This window comes from Carlito syrichta, unplaced genomic scaffold, assembly GCF_000164805.1.
Source record: "Carlito syrichta isolate Samal-C Ts95f unplaced genomic scaffold, Tarsius_syrichta-2.0.1 Scaffold314725, whole genome shotgun sequence".
Classification (NCBI taxonomy): Eukaryota; Metazoa; Chordata; class Mammalia; order Primates; family Tarsiidae; genus Carlito; species Carlito syrichta.
Genome location: NW_007258821.1, coordinates 186,269 through 209,460, shown reverse-complemented (window position 1 = coordinate 209,460; position 23,192 = coordinate 186,269). Strand labels below are relative to the sequence as shown.

Genomic DNA, 23,192 nt, shown 5'->3' with positions numbered 1-23,192 from the left:
CCTCAGCCTTCCAAGTAGCTGGAACTACAGGTGCACGCTACCACGCCCGGCTAATTTTTTGATTTACTGTAGAGATGAGCTCTTGCCAAGTTGCCCAGGTGGGTCTCAAACCTGTGGGCTCAGGCAACCCACTCACCTCAGGCTCCCAAAGCACGGGATTACAGGCTGAGCCACCGAGCCCAGCTCCATCACCTTTTAACAGTCTCCCTTAACCCATCTTGTAGGGCAAATGTAAGATATTAGTTCCCTTACCCTTTTTTCCACTTCTTATAGATCCAAATCACAGGATCATGAGAGGTGGAAAAAAGGGTAGAGGAGTAAAGTATCCTTTAAAAGGAGGAGGGAAATTGAGCTTGCCTGCCTGCTGGGAAGTAGAGCACTAGATCAGATGATCTCTTTAAGGCCAGTCTATGAAAATGGCCTTTAAGAAGTACTTCAGAGCCGGGCTCGGTGGCTCAGCCTGTAATCCCGTGCCTTTGGGAGGCTGAGGTGAGTGGATTGCCTGAGCCCGCGTGTTTGAGAACTGCCTGGGCAGCGAGACCTCATCTCTACAATAAATCCAAAAAAAAATCAGCCGGGCGTGGTAGCGCATGCCTATAATTCCGGCTGAGGCGGAAGGATCACCGGAGCCCAGCAAGCAAGGCTGCGGTGGCCGGGAGCGGCCACTGCACTCCAGTCTGGGTGACCGAGTGAGACTCCAACTCAAAAAAAAAAAAAAGAGAAGATCTGTGCCAGGCACGGTGGCTCACACTTGGAATCCCAGCACTTTGGGAGGTGAGGGCGAGAGGTTTGCCTGAGCTCACAGGTTTGAGGCCAGCCTGGGCAACATGGCAAGACCTCGTGTCTACAATAAATCAAAAAATTAACTGGGCATGGTAGCACATGCCTATAGTTCCAGCTACTTGGAAGACTGAGGCAGAAGAATCGCTTGAGCCCAGCAGGTTGAGGCTGCAGTGGCCATGAACGTGCTACTGCACTCCAACCTGGGTGGCAGAGTGAGATTCCGACTCAAAAACAAAAAAAAAAGAGAGAAGACCTGATAGTGCCCCTTCTGATTCAGGATTTCCAACATTGACAAATCCCTCGAGTTTCAAGGAATGTATAAAAACATTAGGATTGGTCTGAACTAATTCATATTTATCTAGGCCATGGAGAAAGATCTGAAGAAGGGAATGGTGATTAACTGGGTGAAGGCATTGATTTGGGGTTCTTTACCATTCTGTCCTAGCAGAGACCAATCCAATAATGTCCTTTAACGGAGGCCAATGAAAGGTTATTTGACTAAAATCTTTTGAGCTGATGAGAAATGGGAAGCCAGGCTGAGTGATAGCATGCCCTCCCCCCAGAGTTCTCTGCAGACATGCACTTCCCTCCTCAGTCACTGAGAACATATATGTACATCTCCTCTGTTCCTCCAGCCTCTGCTCTGTTCTGACCTTTCACAACCCCTGATGCTCAGACCAGGGTTGTCTGCTGTGCCTAGGAGCTATGGAACCCAGTCAGTTGTCAACACTCCCCCTATGCCCAACCCACTTTCCTAGGGGCCAGCTACTAGGCTGGGGCAGAGGAGGCCTCTTCCATCTCCCTTCCAGTCTATCTGAAAGGAGAGTTTAGGCTCCTAATGTAAATCCTGGAGCCTCAGTTGTCTGAACGTCCTTGAAGGCCAGAGGAGTCGTTTGATATTAAAGGTTTGAATTTTCTTCTGTTACTTTTTTCTTATTCCTCTGACTTACAAGGGGAAGGGTGTTGAGCATAGGACTTGTTCCTGCTCTTTTTTCACTTTCCAGTCCTTTCACTTTCTTTAGAATGGTTACCCTCAAAGATATATTTTAGCTGGGCTCGGTGGCTCAGCCTGTAATCCCATCACTTTGGGAGGCTGAGGTGAGTGAATTGCCTGTTCGAGACCTGCCTGGACAACTTGGCGAGACCTCATCTCTACAATAAATCAAAAATTAGCTGGGCATGGTAACGCATGCCTGTAGTTCCAGCTACTTGGAAGGCTGAGGTGGAAGGATCGCCGGAGCCCAGCAGGTCGAGGCTGCAGTGGCCGGGAGCGGGCACTGCACTCCAGTATGGGTGAGAGTGAGACTCCAACTCAAAAAAAGAAAAAGATATATTTTATTTGCATTTGAAAATAATAAACTGACATCGGGACCATATCTGGATTTAGGTTTTCGAGAATCCTCTTCCTATTTCTTATTGTCTGAATTGCTGAAACAGTCTTACACTATTCCCTTCAATACCTCCTTCTCCCTATGACTTGCTTCAGATATAGGCAGTCCCTAATTCTGAGAGGCCAGGAGGGAGGCCCAGCTCCAGCTTGTTGGTTTCTGGTGGCAGAGCTGCTTATATAGGAAAAGAGTCTGGTGTTCCTGGATCTCTTGACATTGTCTGGTTCCCTGTGGAGTAAAGGCTGCCAAGTCTGGGAGTCTGTCCATGGCAAAGTCCTCTGAATGCTATGATAGAGCATTTTAAGCTGAGCCCTGGGAATCTTCTTTTGCCTATGGGATACAAGAGGTGATGATATCCTTACTTACCTTCTTGGTACCAGTAATGATTCTAATTGTAATTAATTGGGGCAGGCATCTGCCAGATTTCTTAGTGAGGTCTGAGACATCATACGTAAGAGAACGTCTGAACTTCATTTCCCTTGAAAGTTTTGAAAAGTGGGCTTTTGGGAACTTTCAGTGACTTAGAAATCTCTGGAGTTGCCAGATTCATTGGCTCACACCTGTGATCCCAGCACTTTGGGAAGTGTAGGCAAGAGGATTACCTGAGCCCAAGGGTTCAAGACCAGCCTGGGCAACTTGGTAAGACCTCATCTCTATAATAAATCAAAATATTAGCCAGGCATGGTGGCATGTGCCTGTGGTTCCAGCTACTTGGAAGGCTGGAGTGGCAGGATCACCTGAATCCAGCAAGTCGAGGCTGTGGTACCTGTGAGCATACCACTGCACTCCAGCCTAGGTGACAGAGAGACTCTGAGTCAAAAAAAAAAAAAAAAGAAGTCTCTGGAGTAGAGGAAAAAGAAAGAATGTACCAAGCATAGAGAGACTGAGAAAAAGAATTTATTGTATAGGATGATTGGACTAACATGTGAGTCTCTAAGCAGACCCAAAAGATAGTGGTCTCAGTTGAATTATGGTGACCCTCTGATGAAAGTGCCCTATGAAGGTGTGGCAGGGAATGATTAAAGCTTCCTTCTTATTATTCCCATGCAACCTGTAGTTGCAAGTAGAGACAGATCCATATAGTCAGCCATGCTGCTCAGAGGGCACTGCCTAATTTTGGGAGAGAGAATAGTGAAAGAGTTTTTTTTCACGTTTTTACCAATACTGAACTCAAGCTGCATGAAGGCTACTAAATTCAGGAATGAACTTCTTGCTTGACAGAGTTGGGAGATGTAGATAAACTGATATAGCCTTTTTTGGTGATCTCTGAGAACAGAACAGTTCCCCATCTGTTTATTTGTGGGACTTTATTGGTGACTGCTGGGAAATAGGAGCTGGATTATATGATATTGGACAGATCAAAGTAACCTTGACTCTTAGCATTTCGGAGGTGCAGCAAGAGGCACTGGAAGGGTGGTGGTGGGAAACAGCCTCCCAGAGTGACTAGAGAATCTGTGGGCCTTTTTCTTCTACCTAGCCAAAGTACGTGTACCCAGAGTTACCAGAGTTGGAGGTGATGTCACTAGTATTTGGAAATTACCTGCATTTCTGCTCTGCAAAAGCCTTCCTCGTGCTCAAGCTCCTGAGTGTGTCTTAGGCTCACTCTGTGTTTTTGTGAAAAGACCTCTGTATCTTTTGTTAGTTATAACCAGATGTCTCATCTGATTTTGAAGGAGTCCAGGAAGACAAAAAGAGGAAGTGCCTGGGAAGGTTTCATGGCAAAGGAAAGACCTGAGGATAGCACTACTAACCAGTGTGTGTATGTGTCTCCATTTCTGTTTCTAACCTGGAGCCAGGTTGATCTGGTGAAATATCCTCCTGTTTTGCACTGATTCTCCTGATCTGGATTTGGTGAGGCTCTGAAGAATCGCTGCTAGAGGGCAATGGCTTTTGTCAGTGGAATACTCTACTGAATTTCCTTCAAGAGTCCCTCCAGGGGGAGTTCTTAATTATATGACTCTTGATCCTCCCTGTTCTTTGGAAGTTCTAAATCTGAGTTCTAGCCTGATTTCTTTTTGACTTCTCACAGCATGTGTGTGATAATGGGGAAAGTAGTGTCTGGGCCGGAGAAGGCTGCCATCAGTGTGTGGAAGATTTTTAAACAAGTGTAACTCTAATTCATTTTCCTCATAAAACAATGTCAGTTTTATATTACACACACATACACATAGTATACTAACCTTTTACATGATTAAGATCCATCTAGCATTTATTAAGTACTACTTGGTACCAGAGACTGTACTAGATCTTTTTACACACATGGAGTTATTTGTTCCACACAGCAACAATGAGAAGTATTTTTTTCCCAATTTACAGTTGAAGATACATGGCTTACATTAGCTTGCACATCTCATAAAGACAGAGTGAGAATTTTGAACTCTAGCCTATTTGCCTATAAGTCCAGGGCCCTTTCTGCTATCCATCAGCTGCCACAGCACTGGAGAAAGAGGGTGGATGTCATGAAATCAGACAACCAGAGAAATGGCACAACTTCAGCAAGGTTGATGATGGTTGTTTTAGTGCTGTCTTCTGAGTGAAACCTGGCATGGTGTTTGCTGGCCTTGATTCCCTGGCAACTTTGAGTCTAAAAGGGAAGGTAAGGAAATATCTGTACTAGAGAAATACATCAAGACTTTTTTTTTGTTTATTTGAGTTGGAATCTCACTCTGTCACCCAGGCTGGAATATAGTGGCATGCTCACGGCCACCGTAGCCTCAACCTGCTGGGTTCAGGCGATCCTTCCACTTCAGCCTACCAAGCTGGAACTACAGGCATGTGCCACCATGCCTGGCTAATATTTTGATTTATTGTAGATACAAGGTCTTGTCATGCTGCCCTGACTAGTCTCCCACCCCTGGGCTCAGGCAGTCCTCTTGCCTCTGCTTCCCAAAGTTCTAGGATTACAGGCGTGAGCCACCGCACCCAGCAAGACTTTAATATTAAATGAAGGTGAGATGATCAGAACCTGTGTGTGGAATGTTACATAAGTAAGGAAATACAGCTTAAAGAGGAAAAGAAAAAGGTTATGACAGGCATTTAAAGGGAGCTGGGAAGAACAAGAGGATAGAAAAGTATTTGAAGAGTTAGGGATGAGGGAATAAGACTCAAATTTCTTCTCAGTCTACCTGAGGTTTCTATATAACACGTGCAAAGCAGCATTTCACATATAACAGCTAAAAACAGAGGCTAAGCCAAGTAATTAAGTGCGGAAGACATAAAGTATTATAGTGATTAGAAGTGGAGTAGTTGCTGGGCTCGGTGGTTCAGCCTGTAATCCCGCGCCTTTGGGAGGCGAGGTGAGTGGATTGCCTGAGCCCGTGGGTTCAAGACCCACCTGGGCAGGCGAGACCTCATCTCTCCAATAAATAAAAAAAATTAGCTGGGCGTGGTAGCGTTCACCTGTAGTTCCAGCTACTTGGAAGGCTGAGGCGGAAGGATCGCCGGAGCCCAGCAGGTCGAGGCTGCAGTGGCCGGGAGCGGCCACTGCACTCCAGTCTGGGCGAAAGAGGGAGACTCCCACTCAAAAAAAAAAAAAAAAAGAGGAAGAAGTGGAGTAGTCAGGGAAAGCTTTCTGGGAGGGGATGACTTCTCATCTGATTTTGAAGGAGTTCAGGAAGACAAAAAGAGGAAGTGCCTGGGAAGGTTTCATGGTGAAGGAAAGACTTGAGGATAGCACTACTAACCAGTGTGTGTATGTGTCTCCCTTTCTATTCCTTTCTCCCTCCTTCCTTCTATAGCTTGGAAGCTCGAAGTCTGGCTGTGGCCATGGGAGACACAGTAGTGGAGCCTACCCCGCTGAAGTCAACTTCTGAGCCCACTCCTGGCCCACCAGGGAATAATGGGGGATCCTTGCTAAGTGTCATCACCGAGGGGGTCGGGGAACTATCAGTGATTGACCCTGAGGTGGCCCAGAAGGCCTGCCAGGAGGTGTTGGAGAAAGTCAAGCTTTTGCATGGAGGTGTGGCCATTTCTAGCAGAGGCACCCCGCTGGAGTTGGTCAATGGGGATGGTGTGGACAGTGAGATTCGTTGCCTAGATGATCCTCCTGCCCAGATCAGGGAGGAGGAAGATGAGATGGGGGCCACTGTGGCCTCGGGCACAGCCAAAGGAGCAAGAAGGAGGCGGCAGAACAACTCAGCTAAACAGTCTTGGCTGCTGAGGCTGTTTGAGTCAAAACTATTTGACATCTCCATGGCCATTTCATACCTGTATAACTCCAAAGAGCCTGGAGTGCAAGCCTACATCGGCAACCGGCTCTTCTGCTTTCGCAATGAGGACGTGGACTTCTATCTGCCCCAGTTGCTTAACATGTACATCCACATGGATGAGGACGTGGGTGATGCCATTAAGCCCTACATAGTCCACCGTTGCCGCCAGAGCATTAACTTTTCCCTCCAGTGTGCCCTGTTGCTGGGGGCCTACTCTTCAGACATGCACATTTCCACTCAACGACACTCCCGTGGGACCAAGCTACGGAAGCTGATCCTCTCAGATGAGCTGAAGCCAGCTCACCGAAAGAGGGAGCTGCCCTCCTTGAGCCCAGCCCCTGACACAGGGCTGTCTCCCTCCAAAAGGACTCACCAGCGCTCTAAGTCAGATGCTACCGCCAGCATAAGTCTCAGCAGCAACCTGAAACGAACAGCCAGCAACCCTAAAGTGGAGAATGAGGATGAGGTAAATTTCTGGGGGGACCAAGAGGCAAAGTGGCAGAGGGCTGCATGGAGACAGGAAGTCTTACAGAGGATAACTGTGTCCTTTCTGTCCTTCCCTCTGTTTCATTTCACTGATAAAAGCATGGAATGTTAGAATGGAAAAAGACCTTAGAATTCATGTTTTCCAACTGCCTCCTTTTGCAGAGAAGAACTCAGAGACTCAGGGAGATAGAGTGACTTGCCTCAGGTCAGATAGCTAATGACAAGGCCAATACTCCTGACTCTGTCCAAAATTGTTTTTACTGAACTGCACTGTCATTCCATTAGCTACCTACTGGGAACTATGACAGAGGCCCTCCCCACCCTGACTTGAGACCTGAGGTAGCTACCAGAGCCTCTCAGAGCAGCACCCCTGGGAAAGGAAAAGGTGCTTTTGTCTTTGTGTATGCCGGGGAAGGGGAGATGTTAGAATATCAGCTTCATTCTCCCTACCGCTCCTCCTCATAATCCCTTTTCCCTACCCCTTGAAGATCCTGCCTTTTGTTGACATAAAGGTAAGGTTCATCCTTTATCACTGAGGCATCTGCAGAATGCTCTCCTGCCTGCCTGCCTTGCCTTGCAGGGAAGAGTGCCTTGCTGGTATCTTTCCCATATCATTTGGAAGACACACAAAGGGAAGAGAGAAGCAATCTTAGTATGAGATATATAGAGTAAATCTTGTGCCTAGGCAAGGACTTGGAGGCTAGGAAGAAAAGGAAGCTATAGCAGCAATTGGGGGTATTCCAGTTTAGCATACAGAGCAGGGAGTAGATGAGCATATCAGTAGGTTATACCCACCCTCCACTCCACATCGGGACAGATAGCAAGAAAAGTTGTCCAGGGGTCAACCAAGCATCGTTGACCTGGTGTCCTAGCCAGACAATGGTGCCCCAGTCCTCGTTTCTGACTCACCACTGGCCAGGCTCCCATCCTGGCTACCAGCCCAGCCTAGAAAAGAAGTGAGAAAAAAACGAGGAATTTGCACTTGTAGGAAAATGTGTATAGCCACGGTCCTGGCATCTGCCTCTGTAGGGCACATAACCCACCCACATTTTTGATACAATGGGACTTCTTTCAAGTAGAGGGAGGTCAGAGTGACTCAGGAAGGGAAAAGGCAAGAGGGAGGGGAGACGACAGAGCCTGTTCTCTCTGGAAATCTGGTATTATGATAATGTAATGATGGTAAAGCTAAAAGTGCTTACATTTATTGAGCATTTATTATGTGTCAGGCATCACGCCAAGTACTTTATACTTAATCCTGACAGCAACCCTAAGAGATAGGTATTATTTTACCAGCAAGGAAACTGAGCCTTAGAGAGGTTAGATGATTTACTCAAGGTCTCTCAACTGGTGAATGTCAGACCAGGACTCAATCTACAGCTGGTGTCCATAATCATTCAGCTGAGCTGCCCTGGTGGTTTCTCAACATTTACTTCCCCGGGTGCCCAGCCATCACAGGCCATTTGGAGAAGAATGGCCCAGGTGGTGGCCATCTAACATTCCACATTCATACACAGGCAAAGCCCACGCTTTCAGAACCAGAATGGACCATGTTCGTTTCTGGTTGAGCTTGGCAGCAGAGCCGAGGGCCATGAAGGGGGGTTGTTGTGGAGCAAGAAGATCCATCTAGATTCTGGTAGAACTAAGGTCGTGAAGAGCTTGAGAGCTGTCTCATCTTGGGGTCAAACCTGTAGCAGTATGAGAGTGATTAACTGGAAGTGAATTCCTTAGTGCCTTTTGGCAATCTTAACTCTTTTCTATATCCATTTTGTAATCCTCATTTTAGGACCAAAAAAACTAAGGCCTAGGGGCTTTTCTTACTCAGTTATCCTTGGTCTCTCATCCTTGCATCTAACTCCTACTCCAGAATGAGATTTTGAATGACACCAAGAGGCGGGTATTCTGTGAATGCTTTTAAATCCGCTAGGGTGGGTTCTCCAGCTGCAATTCTTCCCATCTGACTCCTTATCTTGGGTCACTAGATCTCAGAAAGGAAGAAGATACTGTGTCCCTAGGCACTCCTAGGTTATCTGATGCTGGCAGAATGAGACACCTGAATCCATTATGACTCCTCAGAAAATGGAAGACCAAGAAAGAGAGACAGAAAATAAATATGAATATCACTAGGTTTCTAAGCACTGGCATTTACAGCACAGGGGTCTCTCCCAACCCCTTTGGCATTTTGAGGATACATTTATCAGGGCCTTTCTTCCAAATACCAAGGGAATTGATTTTCATTCTGTTCCTCCTTCTCCCTGTCGAGCAACATTCTTTCATTCAACAAATAGTTACTGAAGTTGTTCCAGCGTGCTGGAGGCTGTGGAGGATGAAGGATAAAACACCGTCCTTCCTTCTAGGAATGTATAAGGTACTATGAAAACCCCAGTGTTTAGGGAACTGTGTAGTTTATGAGTGTCTCGAAAAGCTGTTTCTTGCTAAAAGCAGGAAGTATACAGCTTACTAAAACGAGGCACTGAATTTCCTAAGGACTGAGCAGAGACACTTCAGAAGGCTGTCTCTTGCTTTCCTTTTATGTTTGAGTTTAATCCAGTACTCCTACCACCAGCAGGGGAGCTCCGGAGGTGAGGTGAGGCCTCAAGGAAGAGGCCTGGGGACTGTATATGATTCTCCTCCTGCCTGGGGACTCTGCACAACTCCTCTCTGCCCAGATCTGACAGATGACTCTGTTTCTTTCCATGAGGAATCCCTTACACTCTGCCCAACAACCAGGGGGCTCTAGCACTGATTTCTCCCCTCTTCTGCCATTCATTCCCCTTCCACCCCCCAAAGCCTACTCCTTCAAAGAAATTTTATAGCCTAGTCAGGGAACTCTGCTCACGCACCAAATGGTCAAGTATTTGGGCCTTGAATGGGGTGCAGGGAGCAGAGAGTGATTTAGGTTCCACCCCCACCCCACACCCTGCCCCACATAATGACACTCTTAGTAGATTAGCTTTGTCTTTTTGGGACTGCAACCTTTGTACAGAGAAATCTGCTGTGTGTCACACTGGAAGCCCCAGTGGGCCTTCCAGCCTGATACAATGTGATGTCAGCTTCTTGGCCTCAGCTTTACTCTCTGGAACTGACTCAGCATGAGTGACTCAAGCCCAGGGAGCAGGTCATGATATACCTCCCTTCCCCCGAGGCTGTTAATGAGTCAGGCAGGACCTATCTGAGAGAATCAGCTGGAGTGTTTCTGGTGAAGCCAATGTCCTGGCTGCTGTTCCTTCCCCAACCAGCTGTTAGGCAGAAATTGAACTTGGCATCCACTGCACTAATTCTCCCTTCCAAATGGAAGAGTGTGTGCCTTAGGGGAGTGTTTCCCTAGGGCAGCTTCTCCCTCAAAGTGCTCCTGTCCAGATTCTTCAAGAAAGGACCTGACTGTAGGACCTCCAGCTGGAACTGAACTTAAACCATTTAAGACTGAATTAAGCCAGGCTTGGTGACTCAGCCTGGAATCCCACGCTTTGGGAGAGTGGATTGCCTGAGGTGAGTGGATTGCCTGAGCCCGAGGGTTCGAGACCCGCCTGGGCAACTTGGCGAGACCTCATCTCTACAATAAATCAAAAATTAGCCGGGCATGGTAGCGCACGCCTGTAGTTCCGGTGACTCAGAAGGCTGAGGCGGAAGGATCGCCGAAGCCCATCAGGTCGAGGCCGCGGTGGCCGGGAGCTGCCACTGCACTCCAGTCTGGGCGACAGAGTGATACTCCAACTCAAAAAAAAAAAAAAGACTGAATTAGCCAAGGGGTTCAAGACCAACCTGGACAACTTGGCAAGACCTCATCTCTACAATAAATCAAAAATGAGCTGGGCGTGGTAGCGCGTGCCTGTAGTTCCAGCTACTTGAAAGGCTGAGGCGTAAGAATAGCTGGAGCCCAGCAGGTTGAGGCTGTGGTGGCCGGGAGTGTGCCACTGCACTCCAGCCAGGGGAACAGAGTGAGACTCCAACAAAAACAAAAACAGACCAAATCAAGTAGATAACTTAAAATGCAGATTCCAGAGTAGAGGCTCAGTGATTACTGCCCTTCTGCACTGGGAACTCCCAGGACTTTGTCTCTTAAATCCAGCTGGCTGTTCCCCTCGCCCCCCCCAACCCCCAGGACTGTGAACCTTGTTGGACAGAACCCAGGATGGTCCCTGTGCATGAGCATTGCCACAGAACTGCCAAATAAGGGTTTTACCACCATCTCTTTCCCCTGTTTTTCTCATGGACACCAGTAAGACACAGGAATAGGGTGATATTTAGATAAGTCCTCTGGGCTGGAAGTAGGACAGCTACTGTTCAGCTCAACTAGTCACCTTTCTCAGGTGGATTTAGTTATGACCTAACTCCCCAATGTTTGTCAAAAAATTGTAATATATTGAGTTTCATGTAGAGTAACCTGATGGGAAGCCTATGGAGGTTTGGTAGATATAAGATTGAGTTAGGCTGGGCACAGTGGCTCACGCCTATAATCCCAGCACTTTGGAAGTCCAGGGTGAGAAGATTGCCTGAGCCTACAGGTTCGAGACCAGCCTGGGCAACTTGGTGAGACCTCATGTCTACAATAAATCAAATCATGGTGGCACATGCCTGTAGTTCCAGCTACTTAGAAGGCTGAGGCGGAAGGATCACCTGAGCCCAGTGGCTCTAGGCTACGGTGGTTGTGAGCCTGCCACTGCACTTCAGCCTGAGTGACAGAGTGAGATTCCAACTCAGAAAAAAAAGATTGAGTTATCCTTTACTCCCTCCAGCATCTAGCTCAGAGCTTTCAGGTTCATAGGTGTGGGATGCTTTTTGTCACACAGGGTCAAGGTTGAGATTCAGCTTCCCAGGGGGATAGTGAGGCTGTTTAGAGAAGTGGTATGCCTGACTCTGAAAGTTTAACTCTTCTTCCCCCTGGGGTTTCCAGTATGGAGATCATGCAGCCTATTAAATCCAGTCCTTCTGTGGCGGTCCCCAAGAAGGATTTGGTTGAAAGCGTGTGAGTGGGTGAAGAGAAAGAGCAAGGAAGCTTGGTAGTACAGTTACTGCCCTAGGGACCCGGCTTTAACATTTTGTTCTAGAAAGACTTATCAGGCGAGAATAGAAGGGGATAAAGTGAAAAGCAGAGGCTTCTTTGTCCCTTCAACGCTTCTGACTGCAGAATCCAAGCTGGTCTTCCAGCATCTCCCATAAGTGTCAAGATCTGGGCAAGGGGCGTTTCTGAGTTGACTCTCTTATATTAAAACAGAAAGGTAGAGCTTCATGAGAGAAGCAGTTATGATCCAAATTGGAGCTAAATTCTTTGCTTTGTCTCTCTCCCCCCCCACCCCCTCCTTCTCCCTTTGCCCTCTGGCCCTTTCCCAGGAGCTCTCCTCCAGCACCGAGAGTATTGATAATTCATTCAGTTCCGTAAGTGGGGCCAGGCTGGGACTGGGTGGCAGGCTCCCCCCATGGCCGCATTTCCTCTCCGTCCCCAGGTCTTCTGAGCCCCCAGGCCAAAGCTGGAGATAAAAGGCCCTTTTCTTCCTGGGGATCAGCTCCTCCCGCTCAGACCTCCCAGATCTGGAGGAGTTCCCTGTCCTTTGCTGCAGATGCCCTGAGCCCAGGCTGAGATGAGCTCAGTTGATCCTCTTCTCCGAGATAGTTGGGATACAGTGCTCCTCAGCCCCCAGTGCTCCTGGGTGTCTGGAACAAACAGCTGGGAGAGAGGTAGAATTCACTCCTGGACTGGAGCCAAGAACTGCCTGGCACAAACCCCCAGGATCCTGTTTCTCCCACCCAGAACCCTTTCCCCATGGCTTCTGCCATCAGATTATCAAATATTTATTCAGAGTCTTCTAAATGCTAGGCCCTATGCTGGTGAGCTGACTCCAAATATAAACAGGACTTGGCCTGAAGGAAAGTTTTGCCTCCCACAACTGGCTTTCTTTTTTAACTTCAACCACCCTTTTTCCAGGTCTGAGTTCTTCCCTTTTCCAGCTCACTGCCCAGGACGTTCCCTAATCCCCTTTCTCCTTTCTTGTTCCCTCTGGACTAACCCCTGACCCTCTTGTCCCACAGGGTCTTAGACCTTGCTGCTGGGCAGAGACGTGAGAGGAAATGCAGGACCCTCTGGGAGTTTGAATGATCTTTTTACATCTTATTTTTGATTTGTCTCCCCAATCAGTTTCTGTGTTCTGTGCTAATCCCCTTTCTATCACAATTCCTTTCTCCTCCCATGAGGTAGAGCCTCTCTCTTGAGGCCAGGGGTCACATTTCCAACACATTCACACAACTTAGGGGCCCCTAACCCAAATGCTGACTTGAAGATGGGAAGGAATTCTGCCTTTTCTAACCTGAGATGACTGTGAATTGGTTGGGGTGAAGGGTCCTTGAGATAGTGACCATTTGCCACCTGAGTGGACTGATTAGGGGATCAGGATGAAGGAAGGAGTGAGTCTTACAATTTCTTCTTCTTTTCTTTCTCTTTTTCTGTTAGACCCCCAGGATATTTCCAGGGACCATAGAAACCTGATTCTGTTGTTTCCCTTTTCTTTCTCTCTTTTCTGTATATCTTTTAAACCTAAAGCATTCCTGACTGATACAGATACCCTATTTAATTACCTGTGTGACACTCTGAGCCAGCCCTCGCGGGATAGAGGTTGAGATGAGCTTTTCCTTTAAACCTTGGCTCTGTTACACATGCAGAGACAGACCTGATACTGCCTAGTTTTCAAAAGAAGCTCTTTTTTTGCAGTGTGAGGGAATAAGGGTAGAAATTCTCAGTAAGGAAACTAAGTAAGACACAGAAAGGGAGAGAAAAGTCTGGTGAGTGAAATGCTCTTTCTATAAGAGGAGGAGATGCTGTTCTTATCTAACTGAGGGGCAATGGGATGGAGAGTTGGGTGGCTTTCTTGATAAAATGCTTCTTATGTAGAAAGCCTTAGACTGGGAAAAGAGACCTCCTTCATGCCTTACTGAGGCCATCTTTTTCTCCATACCCACCTGACTCCCTAGACTGACTTTGCCTTTTCTGGGAATGACTGAAGTGCCCAGCTCAAAGAGCCAAACTCATAGCAGGAAACTAATATGGGGAGCCTAGTCACTGAGAGGTAGGGCAAGAGGATCCAGGGAGGAGTCACTGAAAGAGGCTTTCAGGGTCATCAGAGACTGAAAGGAGCTGTTGCTTTCTTCATCCACCTCCCTCTCTCCATCTGCTTTTTCTTTCTCCTTCATTGTTGCCTCATGAATGCAAAGTCTGCTCATCCTCTTTCCATCCCCTGCATGTGCATTGATTCCTTGTAAGAGACTGGGATGCACAGGGGACTACCTTGGATAGCAACAGAAGTAATTTGAATGAAGAGCATCTTCCTTCTTTGAAAGGGGAGATGTTGACTTGGAGCTCCCTTCCCTAGCCTTGTGGGCCCTGGCAGAGCCCCTCAGCAGAGAGCCAGCCAAAGAATCCAGCTGGGGAGAGGGACAACGCTGTTCTAGAGAAGGGTGAAGCACTTCAGGTGTAAGCAACTCTTCCCTCTGGAGCCCTGGCTAACCTCTCTGGATGTTGTCCCCTTTCCCATTCTGAAGCCTTGGGACAGTCCTTTAGGAACTCAAGTCCAAGAGAAGAGGGGTGCATCCCAGTGACCTGGATTCATGCTCCCCTCTCATCTTTAAGAAGTAGCCTGTGCAGAAGGAATGTGTGGGCTGTTCTCAGTTCAAGCTGTGAGGGGTGGGGTAGAATAGCTTACTAGAACCAGATGGTAGCTCCTTCCCTGGAGTTCTCCAGACACGGATCCCTGGCCTGCATGGCCAGGAGTGATTAAGTAGGTGGGCCACTTTTTCCTATGGTTTCTTTACCATCTTTTGTTTTACCCAAATCCTCTGTAGCCTGTTCGCCTGGCTCCTGAGCGAGAATTCATCAAGTCCCTGATGGCAATTGGCAAGCGGCTGGCCACGCTCCCCACCAAAGAGCAGAAAACACAGCGGCTGATCTCAGAGCTCTCCCTGCTCAACCATAAGCTCCCCGCCCGCGTCTGGCTACCCACCGCTGGGTTTGACCACCACGTGGTCCGTGTGCCCCACACACAGGCTGTTGTCCTTAACTCCAAGGACAAGGTAGGTAGACTCTGGCCCAAGCCCCTACCCTTGACATGACACTACTCCCATGATTGTCCAGGGTCTGTGTGTATGCCCAGGGATGTCCCCACAAACATCATAGACTCCATTGATAGTTCATGATGCATGTGTCAACCTCAGTGCTATTGTGACTCAGGGCCCTCCTGTCACCCTTCTTAGGCTTTGTTTTTCTGGACCAACAAAGCCTATGCTTTTCAGTGTACCTCTTCCTGTATCTCAGGAAAATTCTTCTCCCTCCCTCCTCCTCAGTCATTGGTTGCTCTTTTCCAGCTCTTCTGTAACTCTTAGGCTTTCCAGGTACAGCAGCCATGAGGTTAGGGAAGTGTTTTGTTCTAAGATCTTTTCTGATCTGAGCAGGTAGACAGAAGGAGGGAAGGATGCCTAATTCTCTCTGGAATAGCTGAATTTGTCTGCTGGTTGGAATGAGTACTAATGGTTCAGATTTTTCTTTCAGAGGAAATATTGAAGACTAGATGCCTCCTTCAGACAGTGCCCAGCTTTGTCCCAGTCTTTTTGTCCACTGTAGCCCCCGGGGCCCTGTCTTTAGGACAAGCCCACAGAGGCATCTAGGCCTCTTGCTGGCTATCGTTGATAGTCTGGGGTGGTTTGGCCCAAAGTACTGGGATTACATGAGTGAGCCACCAGCTCCCACATTCTTTATATTGGTGATCATAGGACACGTGTCTGCCCTAAATATGGTATTCATAGTGTCAGGAGACTGATGGATGAAAGTTAGAGCTGGAAGTGAGCAACAGAAAGAACTGTATTAACAGAGTGGGGAAGAGTGGTGGAGATAAGTTGCGAGTACTATTCTCACTCCCACCCCAGGCTCCCTACCTGATCTATGTGGAAGTCCTTGAATGTGAAAACTTTGACACCACCAGTGTCCCTGCCCGGATCCCTGAGAACAGAATTCGGAGTACACGGTCTGTAGAGAACCTGCCCGAGTGTGGTATCACGCATGAGCAGCGGGCTGGCAGCTTCAGCACTGTGCCCAACTACGACAACGATGACGAGGCCTGGTCAGTGGATGACATAGGCGAGCTGCAAGTGGAGGTGAGGGAGCCCCAAGGAGGTAACACTGGGGCACAGCATCTGCCCTTCAGGAGCTTTCAGTATATTTGAAACAAGAGAGCACACCCCAAGGCAAGGTGAGGCAAGTACCCGATGAGTGGTGAGGGACATGAGGGATACAGCTCTGAGCAGACTGAGTCTGGAATAGACGTGGTAGAGCACATTCTCCTGCAAAGGAATTCATGCTGAATATAAAAAGGAACGTTTAGGCCCAGGGGAGTGAGGGAAATGTAATGAAAGTATTTATTAAATACCTGCTATATAAAGTTGTCTTAGGATAGCAGAGAAGGATAAGTCATACGTTATTAACTCAAGAAATATTTATTGAGGGCCTTCCATGTGCACGTTGTGTGCTAGTGAGCAGACTTGGTCCCTGCCTGCGGGAGGAGTTCATGACCTAATAGGAAAAAGAACAACCAGTAAGCAGGTAGTTGTAGTGTGGTGTGATTTAAGCTGTGGTAGAGGATAGGACATTATAGGAGCACCCAAGGGTGGGGGTGGTGCTCACTCCAGACTTGGGGTAGGAATCACAAAAGATATCCTGGAAGAAGTAATATCTCAACTGAGGCCTGAAGCATGAGTAGGAATTAGCTGGGCACAGAGTATTTTGGACAGAGTGAATAGCGTGTGCAAAGACAAGGAGATAAGAGGGAGCTTGGCGCATTATAGGAACTGAGAAATTTTGTCTGGATGTGATGTGAGGGTGTGAGGTGAGAAGTGAAAAACGAGGCTGGAGAGGTTGGCACAGGCCAAACTGTAGGAAGGACCCTGTAAGACGAGGAAATTTCAACACTTGATCTTTATTCTAGGGTCACAACGAGCCAGGGTAAGATTTTATGTAGAGCCATTAGCACAGCCAAATTTCACTTTATGAAACGACAGGATCTCTGTCTTTGAGCTTACAGTCCAATTGGGGAAATTAGATACAAACATTTAAGAAAAAAAAGTTGAGATATACAAGAAGACACTATGCACTAGGTGACAAATGGAGTTGAGAAATGCTCCAGTACAAAGGAAGGAGAGAAGGAGCTTGACATGGGCCTTGAGGTCTGGTAGAATATTCTATAGTGAGAGAGAGATGGGAAGATAGGACTGAATGACTTGGACTGAAGAAATAGTCTGAAAGATCTAGTCAGCTCTGGGCCCTAAGGGAGAATGCATCCCTAATGTTGAGGGGCTCTCAGTCTGAGGCTGAACATTCAGGCTTCCTGAAGATCATAGCAGTGATTTGCAAACTTTAGTGTATTGGGAGCCTTCTGGAGAACTTGTTAAAAATGTACACTTTCACATCTCTTTCCCAGTCATTCTAAATCAGAGCGATGGTGGGGCCTGGGAGTCTGCATTCTTGCAAACATCCTAGGTATTTCTGATACAAACAGTTCACACTTTGAGAAACACTGCTCTAGGGTCTATGTGGTGTATCACTGGAGGAGGCTTTTTGGAGCAGAGTTTGGAAGGGAAGGACGAACATGCCATAGCGATGGCAAGCAGCAGGAGGTGGAAGAAGGGAGACCTGTGCCTAGCACTTCTGACCAGCACTCCCCTGCTCTCCCTAGCTCCCTGAAGTGCACACCAACAGTTGTGACAACATATCCCAGTTCTCCGTGGACAGCATCACCAGCCAGGAGAGCAAGGAGCCTGTGTTCATTGCAGCAGGGGATATCCGGTATGGCTAGATCATGTTGCCCTTCATTTTTCTTCCCTCTTCCGGGCACTGTCTGTCTCTTTGTCTCCTTCCTCTCCGTCGTAACCATCTCTTGTCAGCCTGTGTCTTTCCCTTTTCTCTCCTTAGTTGATCTTTGTCCTAAGGCCTCCAAACTTGAGGCAGTGAGGGTGTAGCTGAGAAATTACTTGGGCTACTACAAAAGGAAATTGAATGTTAGAGGAACTCCAAAGGGATAAAAGCACCAGAAGAAGGAATGCGAGCAGTATTTCTCAAAGTGGGGTCTTGAAGTGTGTCAGAATCAAGGGAAAGGGAGGAGACCTTGTTGAAATGCAGATTGTGTAGTCATACCCCATTCTGAATCAATCTTGGTAGAGGAATAGGTGGGCCTGGTAATCTGCATTTTGATGCATTCACTAACCACCAAGTTAGCAAAAACATGTCACTGGCTATGTTTCCTTCAATGACTCCTTCTAGACCTGGGTTCCTACCTCTGTGTGCCCAGAATCCAGGAGACAGTGTAGGAAATGCCAGCATAGACAGGAGCATGAAGTCCTGGGGTAGCTTCTCCAAGCACCTGATGTATTTTCCTCCCACTAGACGGCGCCTTTCAGAACAACTGGCTCATACCCCCACAGCCTTCAAACGAGACCCAGAAGACCCTTCTGCAGTTGCTCTCAAGGAGCCCTGGCAGGAGAAAGTGCGGTGAGTTGGGTGGTGGGTGGTCTCTCGACCCGTCCCAAAGCTTGGAGGCACTTGCAGGTGCTCACTGCACCCTCTTTGTTGTCCACCAGTCTCCAGAAAATCCGTCAGACTCCCGGGCAATCTGAGTCCTTGCCTTATGGGGTGTTTGTTGTGAATTTTTGGTGGAAACTGTGTCTCTGTCCTCACCCTGGCATTACCCTTTGCCACCCTTTACTTCTCTCCTCACAGGCGGATCAGAGAGGGCTCCCCCTATGGTCATCTTCCCAATTGGCGGCTCCTGTCAGTCATTGTCAAGTGTGGGGATGACCTTCGGCAAGAGCTGCTGGCCTTCCAGGTGTTGAAGCAACTGCAGGTAAGAGAAGGGAAGGAGAAAGAAGGGGAACTCAGTCCAACTCTGTCCCACCTGAGGTGACCACACAGGTTGTGCTGCAGAGAACCCTGCTGGGGACCCGCTTCCTGTCCAGGGCTAAATTGGAAGCAGATTAAAGCTGGTGCTCTCTTCCCCTGGGAAGTGCAGCCACAGGAACAGCTCTACAGCAGCCTCTTTTGGCCCTTTCTTGAACTGCACCTGCCCTGTTCTGATCACTGAACTTACAGGATGCTACGTTTGTCCTTTAGATCAGAACTTTCTAAGTTGTCTGCAGCAGGTGGGTTATAGTGTGCTGAAATATTGATCCTCTCAGCCCCTTGGGCTGATTACCTGCACGAAACTTTGCTTGTTTAATCCAGTTCTTTATACTGTTACAAATATTTTCATTTTCTAGAGGAGCTTTCTCTGGATCTAAATCCTTTTATTCATAGCTTCCACTCTCCCTCCTTGTGAATTGATAATGAGTTTTCCTGTTCTCCCTGCCTTTCTTGGACTTTCTACCTGTAAAATACCTTTTCCCACATATCACTGAGTGTAGTCTCCTGACTTTGTCAGATCCTGGACTTCCTTTCAAAACTCCTTGGTCCTCAGTAGGATCAGTGAATCTCGGTGGCTTGGAAGTCAATGCCACCAAGGAGAGAAGTTGACGAAAAGGGGGCAATTTTAGCCTCCTCCTCTAGTTTGGAGAAAGATGAGAATCCCAGTACCTCTATGTCTCCTCGCAGTCCATTTGGGAACAGGAGCGAGTGCCCCTTTGGATCAAGCCATACAAGATTCTTGTGATTTCGGCTGACAGTGGCATGATTGAACCAGTGGTCAACGCTGTGTCCATCCACCAGGTGAAGAAACAGTCACAGCTCTCCTTGCTCGATTACTTCCTACAGGAGCATGGCAGTTATACCACTGAGGCATTCCTCAGTGCCCAGCGCAATTTTGTACAAAGTTGTGCTGGCTACTGCTTGGTCTGCTACCTGCTGCAAGTTAAAGACAGGTGGGTGTACTTCTGCCCTTCATTCTAACCTTTCTCTAAGATTCCCTCTATCTCTTCATGTGTAGTTCTAAAATGATTTGTTACTGCCTTCTATAGCAAAGATGTAAAGATGAAACAACATATTTCAAGCAGAGACAGATGTGTTTACATGACATTAAGTCAGGAGGCAGATAAGTACTAGCATAAAAGAGCAAAGAAATTAAGGATTTGTGGAGGAGTAAGGGCTTGAGTGAGCAGTCTTTTTTTTTTTTTTGAGTTGGAGTCTCACTCTGTCACCCAGACTGGAGTGCAGTGGCCGCTCCCGGCCACCGCAGCCTCCACCTGCTGGACTCCGGCGATCCTTCCGCCTCAGCCTTCCAAGTAGCCGGAATTACAGGCATGCAGCTACCACACCCGGCTGATTTTTTGATTTATTGTAGAGATGAGGTCTTGCTGCCCAGGCAGGTCTCGAACCCACGGGCTCAGGCAATCCACTCGCCTCAGCCTCCCAAAGGCACAGGATTACAGGCTGAGCCACCGAGCCCGGCTTAGTCTTTTTTTTTTTTTTTTTTTGAGTTGGAGTCTCACTCTGTTGTCCAGGCTGGAGGGCAGTGGCATGCTCACGGCCACTGCAGCCTTAACCTGCTGGGCTCAGGGGATCCTTCCGCCTCATCCTTCCAAGTAGCTGGAGCTACAAGCGCGTGCCACCATGCCTGGCTAATTTTTTTTCTTGATTTATTGTAGACATGAGGTCTCATCAAGTTGCTCAGGCAATCCTCTCTCCTCAGCCTCCCAAAGTGAGCAGGTTGGGTCTTAAAGGACGAGGGGGGATGAGGACAGAGAAAGCTGTGAGAGAACTACATCCAAGCTAGAGGAAATGATTCAGTGTGATTAAATCTGGACTGCACTGCATGGCAGGAGAGTAGTAGATTGTGACATCAGACAGGTAAATTGACGCCGGTTTAACAAGGGCCTTCACTGTGAAGCTGAGTTGTTTGTTTTGTAGGCAGAGGAATGACATAATGCAGTCTATGTTTAGTAAATGCCTTATGGCCCTATGGGTGATGGTGGATGTAGCTGGGCCTTTGGCAGCAAAGCGAGAGGTAATAGGACCTAGAACTAAGGGAAGTGGTAGTGACCGAGAACAGAAGAGAGAAGATAGACATAAGAGACATGATGGATATGAGGCTGAAACTCTCAGCCAGGAACCCTCCTTACTTCTTATTCCAATGTATGATTTCCACAACTTTTTTTTTTTGAGTCAGAGACTTACTGTCGCCCAGAGTGGAGTGTAGTGTCACGCTCATGGCCACTGTAATCTCAACTTGCTGGGCTCAGGGGATCCTTTCACCTCAGACTTCCAAACAGCTGGACCTACAGGCGCATGCCACCATGCCCAACTAATTTTTTTTTTTTTTTTTGAGTTGGAGTCTCACTCTGTCATCCAGACTGGAGTGCAGTGGCCACTCCCGGCCACTCGACCTGCTGGGCTCCGGCGATCCTTCCGCCTCAACCTTCCAAGTAGCCGGAATTACAGGCATGCGCTACCACGCCCTGCTGATTTTTTTATTTATTGTAGAGATGAGGTCTTGCTGTCCAGGCGGGTCTCGGACCCGCGGGCTCAGGCAATCCACTCACCTCAGCCTCCCAAATGTGCAGGATTACAGGCTGAGCCACTGAACCTGGCTTTCAACTAATTTTTTGATTTATTGTAGAGACGAGCTCTCACCAAGTTACCCAGGCTGGTCTCAAACCCCTGGACTCAGGCAGTTCTCTCACCTTGGTCTTCCAAAGTACTAGGATTACAGGTGTGAGCGACTGCACTGGCGCTGATTTCCACAACTTTTTTTTTTTTTTGAATTGGAATCTCACTCTGTCACTCAGACTGGAGTGCAGTGGCCGCTCCCAGCCACTGCAGCCTCGACTTGCTGGGCTCCGGCGATCCTTCCACCTCAGCCTTCCAAGTAGTTGGAACTACAGGCACGTGCTACCACACCTGGCTAATTTTTTTTTTTAATTGTAGAGATGTGGTCTCACCAAGTTGCCCAGGCGGGTCTCAAACCCGTGGGCTCAGGCAATCCACTCACCTCGGCCTCCCAAAGCGCTGGGATTACAGGCTGAGCCACCGAGCCTGACTGATTTCCACAACTTTTAAGTCTCTATTGTTTTGCCCAGAGCTGTCATTTCTTTTAGTATCACATGACTTTTATTAGACCTATCTACACTGATAGGTGAGCCACATATTGTACAAAAATAATTATACCACCTAAACCCTGCCTTCTAAGAAAGTCTCCAGACAGTGACCCAGGTTGTACACCTTGAATGCTCCTGTGAGCTCCACCTCTCCCTGGGCAGACGGCAGGCAACTGTCCTGGGAAGGTAGAAATGCCCAATGCTGCCTGGGCTCCAGGTAGAGACTATGGCCATTGAAGATCTAGCTTATCAGAGCACCTTATCAGAAATCTAGCATTTATAAAATGCCTGCCATGGCCTGACTTTCTTACATTTAAACCAGATGAGAACCTTTGTCAGACAAGTGTTTCCTCACGAGGGAAATAAGGGTTAAGTAGTTTTTGGGGGTGGGAGGTCGATGTCTCACTGTCACCCAGGCTAGAGTATAGCGGCACACTTACGGCCACCACAGCCTCTACCTGCTGGGCTCAGGCAATCCTACCTCAGCTAGAACTACAGGCGTGCACTACCACGCCTGGCTAATTTTTTTATTTATTGTAGCGACGAGGTCTCACCAAGTTGCCCAGAATGATGTCTCAAACCTGTGGGCTCAGGCAGTCCTCTAGCCTCCGCCTCCCAAAGTGCTGAGATTACAGGCATGAACCACTGTGCCCAGCTAGGTGGCTTTTAAAACCTGTGCTCAGGCCAGGCTCGGTGGCTCAGCCTATGATCCCAGCACTTTGGGAGAACCAGGTGAGTGGATTGTCTGAGCCCACGGGTTCAAGACCAGCCTGGGCAACTTGGCAAGACCTCATCTCTACAATAAATTAAAAATTAGCCAGGCATAGTAGCACGTGCCTGTAATTCAGGCTACTTGGAAGACTGAAGTGGAAGGATCGCTGGAGCACAGCAGGTCGATACTAGGGTGGCTACAAGTAATCCACTGTACCCCAGCCTCGGTGATGGAGTGAGACTCCAACTCAAAAACAAAAACAAAAACCTGTGCTCATTTCACCTTGCCAGCCCTACAAATGAACCCAGCATTGTATACCTAACCCTTAACTGTACCCCACAATATCATTTAAAAAAATTGATTAAAAAAAAATAAAAAAATGAACCCAGCATAGGCTCTGCATTTGAGGGCTGTGGGGGAATATATTTTTAAGGAATTGGGTTGCAAGCTTTAGACTATCTCTGAAGTGTCAGGATTTTGAACCCAGAGCCAGAGAGTCTAGAGTTCAGCCCAGGATTGAGTAAATGGGCATGGGCGGCAGGCAGAGAAGTTGGTGCTAGTTCA

The 23,192-nt window shown here is 47.9% G+C and overlaps 1 protein-coding gene across 3 annotated transcripts in view; it reads left to right on the top strand.

The window, feature by feature from the left end:
- PI4KB (phosphatidylinositol 4-kinase beta) overlaps positions 1-23,192 on the top strand; it is a 32,403-nt gene that overhangs the window by 4,836 nt on the left and 4,375 nt on the right. The window contains exons 3-10 of one of the 3 annotated variants that reach the window (XM_021719453.1): positions 5,909-6,845; positions 12,194-12,238; positions 14,693-14,920; positions 15,770-15,997; positions 17,572-17,681; positions 18,279-18,383; positions 18,612-18,735; positions 19,479-19,744. In XM_021719453.1, the coding sequence (XP_021575128.1) occupies positions 5,909-6,845; positions 12,194-12,238; positions 14,693-14,920; positions 15,770-15,997; positions 17,572-17,681; positions 18,279-18,383; positions 18,612-18,735; positions 19,479-19,744 (2,043 nt within the window). The remainder of the gene's footprint in view (positions 1-5,908; positions 6,846-12,193; positions 12,239-14,692; positions 14,921-15,769; positions 15,998-17,571; positions 17,682-18,278; positions 18,384-18,611; positions 18,736-19,478; positions 19,745-23,192) is intronic. The other 2 variants (XM_008071793.1, XM_021719454.1) reach the window with 2 other exon arrangements.